A 9,832-nucleotide genomic window follows, 5' to 3' on the forward strand; every position below is an offset into this window, starting at 1 on the left:
TAAATGACACATTTGCAGGAAAAGTCTGGACTTGGACATTTTGGTTGCCTACCAGAGCAGCAAACCGAATACATCTCTGGTAGTCCTCATCGTGTGTGTAGTTAAATACTTACTTGAATAGTTATCCCCATTTGCCCTGCTCAGTGTTGGTGCCAGTTCAAGTCCTGGCCTGACAGATCCACCAGCAGACGTGCTCGTGCATGGCGCAGTCTCTAGGAGGATGCACTGGATAAAGGACGTGCAGCAGTGGCGTGGTGTCCACATCTGCAATCCCCACACTTGGGCGGTAGAGGCAGGAGGATCAGGAGCTCAAGGTCATCCTCAGCTACACAGGGAGATTGAAGACAGCCTGGGCTACATGAGATCCTGTGCAGGATGTTTAAAGGCCCAGGCAGTGGAGCCACGTCCCTCAGCAACTTTCTCTCCCACTGCAGATGACCTTTCGCTAATCAGTCCAAGTTAGCTTGTAGATCACAGTGCATTCTTCAGCAGGCGCTGCTGGCTTCCCTGCTTCCTTAGTGTACTGGGTGTTTGCTTTTTTTTTTTTTTTTGTTTTTGTTTTTCGAGATAGGGTGTCTCTGTGGCTTTGAAGCCTGTGCTGGAACTAGCTCTTGTAGACCAGGCTGGCCTCGAACTCACAGAGATCAGCCTGCCTCTGCCTCCTGAGTGCTGGGATTAAAGGTGTGCACCACCATCACCAAGCCACTGGGTGGTTTTGTGTGTCAACTTGACACAAGCTAGAGTCATCAGAGGAAGGAACTTCAGCTGAGGAAATACCTTCCTGAGATCCAACTATAAGGCATTTTCTCATTTAGTGATCAATGGGGAAGGGACCAGTTCATGGTGGTTGGTGCCATCCCTGGGCTGCTGGTCCTGCATTTTGTAAGAAAGCAGGCTGAGCAAGCCATGGGAAGCAAACCTGTAAGTGGCCCCCCTCCATGGCCTCTGCATCAGTCCCTGCTTCTTGGCCATGGTGGTTTGTCACAGCTATAAAAACCCTAACTAAGACTCTCTGTCTCCTTCATTCACTGCCCCTGACTTCCAGGCACATCCAATTGTTCCTGAGGAACCTGGCTCAGCACCTTCTGTAGCAGGCATCCACTCCCACTGCCTAGAGTAGTGGATGAATAAAGGGGAGGGAACAAGTAGAAGACAGTGCCCAGACAGAGGCAATGCCAAAAAGTTTGCTTCTAACTGGATATTAAAAACAAACAAACAAACAAACAAGCATATCTATATATTTACTTACTTACTTACTTATTTAATGTGTATGATATTTTGCCTGCATGTACTGCTTTCATGATTCATGCGAGAAGAGACCAGAAGAGGCATCAAATCCCTGAAAATGGAATTAGATATGGTTGTGAACCGTAGATACTGAAACTTAACTTTGTTCCTCTGAAAATGCAGCTAGGACTCTTTTTTTTTTTTTTTTTTTTTTTTTTTTTAGACAGGGTTTCTTTCCTAGAACTAGGTCTATAGACCAGACTGGCCCCAAACTCACAGAGATCCACCTGCCACCTGCCTCTGCCTCTTGAGTGCTGGAATTAAAGGTGTGCACCACCACTGCTCAGTTACAGCCAGGACTGTTCATCTCTGAGCCATCTCTCCAGCCCTTTCTTGACGAATACTTTGTTGTTATTGCTCACTATGTAGACCAGGCTTTCCTGAAACTCCCCATCTCAGGCCCCAGTGCTGGGATTACAGTCGTGCGCCCCGGGTGCTGGGATTACACCACACCCACCCTTCTGTGCTACTGTATACAGTATATATCATACACATAATTTTTTGTTCCATGTAGTGATTAAAGGGAAAACAGAATAAAAATCACCTAGATTCCTACTGCAAGGAATGATCATATGTCTCCTCTTGTCATCTACCCCTTTAACCCTTTATGTGATCCAGCTGTGGGAAGGGAAAGTGTGGTTAGGGAGTTCCCTGCACTTTAAGGAACTTGTTTTAAAAAAAACTCAAGAGACTTTCCAGGAAGCCAAAATGTTCCTGGGAGGCAAGGGGCATCTTTGAATGTCTGCCTTTTTCTGTGTCTGCTTGTGATGCGGGTGGAGTTCAGGAGCGGACTTTCTTCCTGCCCGGGATTCTCCCTGTGCCAGGGAAACCACAGGAGCCATGGTCCCGGCATTTCCCATCTGCTTCTAAAACAAGGCACAGAGCCAACAGCTTCTGAGCACCTCACGGGCTTCAAGGTCTCACTCACTTTGGTAAAGTTAGTGTACCTCTTTGAATTCAGATCACCCTCACATACTACACGTACTAGAAGGATAAAGAGCTAGCCCAATGGCTTGCAGGGAAGAGGGGCTTACTGCTAAGCCTAAGGATGTGCTGGATCCCTGGTATGCACACGGTTAAAGGAGAGAGCAGATAATTTATTTTAGTACCCCAACAATAAATAAATAGCTATAGTTGTAAAAACAAACAGAAAACAAGGAGAGAATTAGAGCCACCTGCCTGGGGAGTCTGGGGGGACTGAGCAAAACAGGATTCAGGATATAGAGTTCAGATATTCGCACAGCCTGCCATTCTGAGCTAAGTTATAGGCGTGGTCCTTTCCCCGAACACCCCTCCTCTTCCAGGCTTCTTCCACCAAACTCTGCTCAGAGTGGTTTCAGGAAGTAGCATGTGCTGTTTATCCTATTCTCTCAACCTCTCCGGCCCCAGTCCTCCCCTCCGGTACCCCAGGCATTAGCAGTAGAGGCTTTATGAGCAGCTGGAAATCTTGTGGTGCTGGTCACCGTTGGTCCTTGTGTGGAGTCCTGCAAGGTGTCCCCTGGAGTGTGTCACAATCCTGGGAGCTTGAAAGAACCCAGAGTGCAGGGCTGTGGCTGCTGGTAAGTGGCTTTCCCACCCTATGTTTGGGTTTTGGAAAGGGCACTGGAGAGGATATTTCAAGCCTCACTCCCTCTCCTCTCCTCAGACTGGTTTATCAAGGCTGGCAGGGGTGGGGGTGGGGGTGCTTTGGCAGGAAATACACTTCTCCCCAGAGTACCCGAAACTGTCACCTGATAAGGGGCAGTGCTGCAGTTGTATTGAGGAAGCTGCAGTTGTTTTTAATATCTCATTTTTAGTCTACACTTCAGGAGGCCACTTGCTGATAGCTACTGTATGTCTCTTGCCTGCCTCTCCTGCTCCAGGAATACCTCACTCTAGGAGGCCGAAGGTAGGATTAGAAATGGCGCAGTACTGTTCTGGCTCTCCATGGCTGGAGCAACCCTGGGTGGGTGGTTCACATAGGCCACTTTAAGATCTAGGTCTTGGGCAGTTCCTTTCTTTCTTATCACACCAGTGGGCCCAGTAAGGCACGCATGCATGGGTTCTGTTTACAGTATACCTCTCTTAGACAGGTTCTGTGGAATGCTATAAGCCCAGGACATCTCCTAGAGGGGTCTCTATGAGCAGCCTATAGGAATGCCAGGCAACAAGGGATGGGAGTCCCAGGGAGGTGACCAGTCAGGATCTTAGTCTGTGAAGGGCGGGAGGGGACCAGAAACATAGCTGTGGATCTTATTTATTTATTTATTTATTTATTTATTTATTGAGACAAGGTTTCTCTGTAGCTTTGGTGCCTGTCCTGGAACTAGCTCTCTTGTAGACCAGGCTGGCCTCGAACTCACAAAGATCCACCTGCCTCTGCCTCCTGAGTACTGGGATTAAAGGCGTGGGCTACCACTGCCCTGCTCAGCTGTGGATGTCTTAATGCCCGCAGATGCCATATTCCAGTCTGCATCCATCCATCCCACGTCCCAGAGGTAATCGGTCCAAGCAGGCAGCCTTGGTCTTGCTGGTGACCAGCCTGGTGATCCTTTGGGGGCTCGGTGACTCACCGGATCACATTCTCCATTACCTGGTACTCCACCTGGCCTCCCTGCAGCTTGGACGACTGTTGAAAGAGGCCTGCTGTCTGACTGAAGAGCTGCGCCATGTCCACTCCAGGTGACCCTCTGCAGTCCCCACAGAGACTGGGTGCCCAACCAGTGTCACACCCTTCACTCCTAACCTCGGCCTTCCCTGAACCTCACTGGCTGAGCTGGGCTGGGGTCTGAGGTTGGGCTGTTCCCGCAGGTATCAGAGCAACTACAGGAAGGCTGTGCACGCTTGTCTGGGCTGCCCCATCCGCCGTACGGCCCTGCTGGTGCTGTCCTTCTATTTCTGCTACTATTATTTCCCAAAAAATGCTGGCCTGAGTCTCAGTTGGATGCTCCCCTTGCTGGCCCTCTCACAGTCCATCAACATCCTTCTGGGCCTCCAGGTAGGGAGGGCATGGAAGAGGTGGGTGATGGGGGTAGATGGGACTGTGACTAATGCTGAGCTCAGCCCTGGGGAGGAGACTAGTTTAACGCTAAAGAGCCGGGTGTAGAGCTAGGGGGCTTGGGATCATGGGTTTAACAGCAGCAGTGAGACTGGGAAAGCTTCCTGCAAGAGAAGCTGTCCTGTCCCTCTTGGAAGTCCCTCAGGTCCCTCCCACTGTCTACAGAGCCTCGCCCCAGCAGAAATTTCTGCCATCTGTGAAAAAGGAAACTTCAATGTTGCCCATGGGCTGGCCTGGTCATACTACATTGGGTACCTGCGGCTCATCTTGCCAGGTAGGCCACCTGCATCTTCATTCTTAGACAAGATACACGGTTTTTGCTATGCTTTTTGAAGGATTTCCATGTCTACCAAATAATTAAATTATTCCATATGAAGACTGTTAAAAGTTTTAGTGTGATCTTTGAGACAAATGTTTTAAAGTCTTGGGTGCTTAAAACACCCTATGTACTGAGCTGAAGAGTGGCAGCGCACGCTTTTAATTCCAGCACTTGGGAGGCAGACAATCTCTGTGAGTTCGAGGCTAGCCTGACCTACAAAAGGACTTCCAGGACAGCCAGGACTTGTCTCAAAAAACTTGTCTCAAAAAAAAAAAAGCAAAAACAAAAACAAAAAACCCCACACAACCAAACAGAAAAACACCCTATGTATTTGAGAATGACCTTGAATTTCTGATTGTCCTGCATCTATATCCAAACCCTGGGATACAGGTGTGAGCCACTGTACTTGGCTTGTTATTGCTGTTGTTTTGTAATTAATTTGTTGTCTTGAGGATTGAATATGGGGCTTTACACATGCCTAGTAAGCAGTCCTAGTAAGCAGTGGGATATGTGTACACTGTGAAGATATATTGCTGTGGTTGGTGTAATAAAAAGCTGAACAGCCAATAGCTAGGCAGGAGATGTTTGGATATGGTGCAAGAGGACCTTGGTGGGTTCAAGGAGTCCCACGGCAGGTGAGAGCCCAAGGCGGGTAAGAGACAGGCATGTCATGGAAGCAATGCTCATGTGGAGGGGTTTTGTTGAGAGAAAGGGAATGGAAAAGGGAGAGGGAGACCAGCTCTGGGGATAGGAGCTATGGAAGAGAACAGAGAGGCAGAAAGAGAAAAAGACAAAGAGACAGGCAGAGAGAGACAGAGACAGAAATAGGCGGTGCAAAGACCTGCCTGCCTTTTCAGAAGAGCAGCAGGAAAGAGACCGAGACTGGGTGGAGCACATGTGCACAGATTATTATGTAGTGATGTACAGACTGCATAGTGATGTAGCAGGCATAGTGCTCTGGGCTGGCCGGGATACTACCTGAGTGCATCCTGCCAGGTGTCAGGGGGCAGACCAGCATCATGCTTGAATCCCAACAGGAGAGACGGGAAGGACTTGGGGGCAGAGATAGACTGTCTTACTTCTGGCCACGTGGTAGAATGTAGATTAATATAAATGGGTTGATTTAAGTTATAAGAGATGGTTGGGGATGACAAGCCTAAGCTAAAGGCCGAACTTCCATAATTAATAAGAAGTCTCTGTGTCATTTTTTTTTGGTGAGCTGGCAGCCCAAAGAAAACTCCAACTATACCTCTGAGCTACATACCCAAGGGTATCCTTATTATGCCTGGTTCACAGTAATGATTGTGATAAAAGATAATCAAGGCTTTGCCCAGGATCATCTAAGGTTGCTTGTTTTCTTCTTCTTCCTTTAAAAAAAAAAAATATATATATATATATATATATATATATATATATATATATATATATATGAGACAGGGTTTCTCTGTGTTTTTTTTTAAATATTTATTTATTATGTATACAATAGTCTGTCTGTGTGTATGTCTGCAGGCCAGAAGAGGGCACCAGACCTCATTATAGATGGTTGTGAGCCACCATGTGGTTGCTGGGAATTGAACTCAGGACCTTTGGAAGAGCAGGCAATGCTCTTAACCACTGAGCTATCTCTCCAGCCCTCTCTGTGGTTTTGGAGCCTGTCTTGGAACTAGCTCTTGTAGACCAGGCTGGTCTTGAACTCACAGAGATCCTTCTGCCTCTGCCTCCCGAGTGCTGGGATTAAAGGCGTGCGCCGCCACCACCGCCCGGCCCCCCCTTAAAATATTTTATTTAGGACTGGAGAGTTGGCTCAGAGGTTAAGAGCACTGACTGTTCTTCCGAAGGTCCTGAGTTCAATTCCCAGCATCCACATGGTGGCTCACAACCATCTGTGATGAGATCTGGTACCCTCTTCTGGCCTGCAGGTACACATGTAGGCAGAATACTATATATAATAAATAATAAAAATATATTTTATTTATGCGGGTGTGTGCACAGAGGTCAGAGGACAACACGTGGAGTCTGTTCTCTCTTTCCACGGTCTTGAGGCAGAGGCAAGGTCTGTCTTGTTTCTACTGCTGCACAGTCCTGTCATGGCCTCCGATTTCTCGATTGCAGTGCTGCGATTACAGACAGACTTTCTCGCCTTTTACATGGTTCTGGGGATCAAATTCACTGTGTCAGCCTTTGCAGCATTACCTGCTGAGCCATTTCCCCAGTCTTTTTAAAAAGATTTATTTAGTTAGTGAGTTACTTTCCAGACAGGGTTTCTCTGTGTAGTCCTGGATGTCCTGGAACTCACTTTGTAGACCAAGCTGGGCTCAAACTCAAAGATCCCCTTGCCTCTGCCTCCCAAGTACTAGGGTTTAAGGCATGCACCACCACCACCCAACAAATATTTATTTGTAACTTACATCTGTGAATGTGTGCCTGCATGAATTACGTGTGCTATGTGCTTACAGGTACACTGTGTAGCCAGGCAGTCCTTAGACTGGCAATTCTCTTCCTGCCTTAATCCTCTAAAAGTTAGGACTACAGGTGTGTGCCACTACAGACGACTTTCTTTGCATGATCCCCTTCTTCTTTCTTCCTTTGTCTTTTGAAACAGAAATTCGCTACGTAACCCTGGCTGGCCTGGAACCCATATGTAGGCCAGGCGGGCCTTGAACTTGTGTTCCTTTTGACTCTTAACTGAGATTACAGACATGTGCCATCCTACTTGGCTTTTCTTTTGTTTTTCTTTTTCTTTCTTTCTTTTTTTTGGGGGGGGGGATGTGTTCCAATACAGGTTTTTCTGTGTCACAGTTCTAGCTGTCCTGGAACTAGCTCTTATAGACCAGGCTGGCCTCGAACTCACGGAGATCCACCTGCCTCTGACTCCTGAGTGCCGGGATTAAAGGTGTGCGCCACCACCACCTGGCACTTTTTTGTTTTTTAAAATTTCCTTGTGTAGGTGTTCTGCTGCATGTGTGTCAGTGTACCATGTAAGTGCCTGGTGCCTGAAGGGGGCAGAAGAGGGCACTGGTCCCCTGGAGCTGGAGAGACAGATGGTTAAACAGCCATGAGCTCAGCCCCTTCAGAAGCGCAGCAAGTATGGGTTAACTTCCGAGCTAACTCTCCAGCCCCGTGAAAAATATTTATAACATGCTAGATCCCCTCATGTTCCTTTTCTCTTTAAGTTCATATACTATAGGGGATGATTATCATTTATATTTCATTTTAATATTGTTTTCTTTAAAATTTATATATTTAAGGGCCTGGAGAGATGGCTCAGTGGTTAAGAGCATTGCTTGCTATTCCAAAGGTCCTGAGTTCAATTCCCAGCAACCACATGGTGGCTCATAACCATCTGTAATGAGGTCTGGTGCCCTCTTCTGGCCTTCAGGCATACACGCAGAAAGAATATTGTATACATAATAAATAAATAAATATTTTTTTAAAAAAAGAACTAAAATTTATATATTTAATTAAAAGTTTTCCTTTATTAAAGCTAATGAGTTGATTTCTTGGGCTTCCCTACTGCAGGGCTCCAGGCCAGGATCCGACTGTTCAATCAGCAACACAACCACATGCTACGGGGAGCAGGGAGCCGAAGGCTGTATGTTCTCTTCCCATTGGACTGTGGGGTGCCCGATGACCTGAGTGTGGCTGACCCCAACATTCGCTTCCGAGATAAACTGCCCCAGCAAAGCATAGACCGTGCTGGCATCAAGAATCGGGTTTATTCCAACAGTGTCTATGAGCTTCTAGAGAATGGGCAGCCAGTAAGTGTACAGAACTGGGCTTGGGGAAAAGGCTCATTTCCCTAGGATCCTGGATCCTTAGCCACACGCTGGTAAGAACTCATTACTCTTTTTTGAGCCTGGCTGCACAGCTGGTCCCAGGACAAGGCGAGATTCAGTTATGAACTACATTGAGAAGTAACATTCACAGAGCATTTACCATATACCAGAAGCTAGTGTATGTGCACCGATGGCCACCTCTAAACCACCAACCTGTGGGGCTGGGGCTGGTGTGATCGCTACTTCTACAGTGGAGGAAAGTGAGGCTCAGAGATACAGTAATGAAGGTTGTGAGAGCATTTGAAGAATTGGGTGTGGGTGTGGGGAAGCAAACCCCCAGAGCACTCCCCCAGACTCCATTTTCAGCCAGGATACCATGCTCGAGGATCATGGGGAAGGATCTGTGAAGGGTGTTTAGGGCAGCCCGGGCCTTAAGCTAGGAAGGGGGCATTAGAGGCCTTAGTAGGGCAATCATGTCCTAGGACTCGTTCTGCAGACTGAGGGAGTAGCGAGGGCCATAGCCTATGGCGTCAGGTCCCCAATTCATCTGTTAGGGTCTTGGCTTGTTTAATCTCGTTCTCACCTCCTCCAGGTAGGCGCCTGTATCCTGGAGTACGCCACTCCCTTGCAGACCTTGTTTGCCATGTCACAGGATGGGAAAGCTGGCTTTAGTCGGGAAGATCGGCTTGAGCAGGCCAAACTCTTCTGCCGGACACTTGAAGACATCCTGGCTGATGTCCCTGAATCTAAAAACAACTGCCGCCTCATTGTCTACAAAGGTAAGACACTGCCAGGGTTGGAGGGCAGAAATCAGGAACTCCAGTATCTCACAGAGGGTCAGAGAACAAGGAGGCAGAGTTTTCTGGGCTTTGCCATGTGGTCAAAGGGGTCAAAGGGGTCATGCCATGCCCTTGCCTCCTCTGGTAGATGTCTTCTCGCCACCTGAATGTGGCCAGCCTTGACGCCGTGGCCTTTAGACAGGTCTTTGCCTTTTCTGAGCATCATCTCTAGAAGCAGGAGGGTGGGCTTCCATGACCTACAACTACTTCTAGCTGAGCTCTGCCCCCCCCCCCCCCGCAGGCTGTGGGGTAGATGGGTAGAGGGAAGGGGGCTGAGGCTGAAGGCTTGCCCCAACAGTCCCTAAGGGTGCATGCATCCTTGTTGGGAGTGTGTAAGGTCCTCACCTAACCCCCACTCTACATCCCTGTTCCAGAGCCTCAGGAGGGAGACAGCTTCTCCCTGTCTCAGGAGGTTCTCCGGCATATTCGTCAGGAAGAGCGGGAGGAAGTGGCCATGAATGACCTCCAGACCTCAGTGGTGTCCCGTTCTCACTCTTCTGTGCTGTCCCAAGAGCCGAGACTCCTCATCAGTGACATGGAGCAACCGCTCCCACTCCGCACAGACCTCATCTGA

At 48.2% G+C, this 9,832-nt stretch overlaps 1 protein-coding gene across 1 annotated transcript; it reads left to right on the forward strand.

Moving 5' to 3' along the window:
• Positions 1 to 2,639: 2,639 nt before the first annotated feature.
• LOC121453596 (stimulator of interferon genes protein-like) lies at positions 2,640 to 9,832 on the forward strand. Its single transcript, XM_041660473.1, has 8 exons — positions 2,640 to 2,846; positions 3,084 to 3,175; positions 3,722 to 3,948; positions 4,078 to 4,264; positions 4,490 to 4,598; positions 8,163 to 8,401; positions 9,012 to 9,198; positions 9,633 to 9,832. Exons 3-8 carry the CDS (start codon positions 3,722 to 3,724, stop codon positions 9,830 to 9,832), a joined length of 1,149 nt encoding a protein of 382 aa, XP_041516407.1. The 5' UTR covers positions 2,640 to 2,846; positions 3,084 to 3,175.

Source organism: Microtus oregoni, unplaced genomic scaffold (assembly GCF_018167655.1).
Source record: "Microtus oregoni isolate MIOR12 unplaced genomic scaffold, Mior012 000011F_ref0000422, whole genome shotgun sequence".
Lineage (NCBI taxonomy): Eukaryota > Metazoa > Chordata > Mammalia > Rodentia > Cricetidae > Microtus > Microtus oregoni.

Bases quoted from the DNA above. Each gene is read 5' to 3' on its own strand.
- LOC121453596 (XM_041660473.1), top strand. From the start codon at position 3,722: ATGCCATATTCCAGTCTGCATCCATCCATCCCACGTCCCAGAGGTAAT. The intron at 3,949-4,077 runs GTGACCCTCTGC...CTGTTCCCGCAG, and splicing joins CTGCGCCATGTCCACTCCAG to GTATCAGAGCAACTACAGGA. The intron at 4,265-4,489 runs GTAGGGAGGGCA...CACTGTCTACAG, and splicing joins ACATCCTTCTGGGCCTCCAG to AGCCTCGCCCCAGCAGAAAT.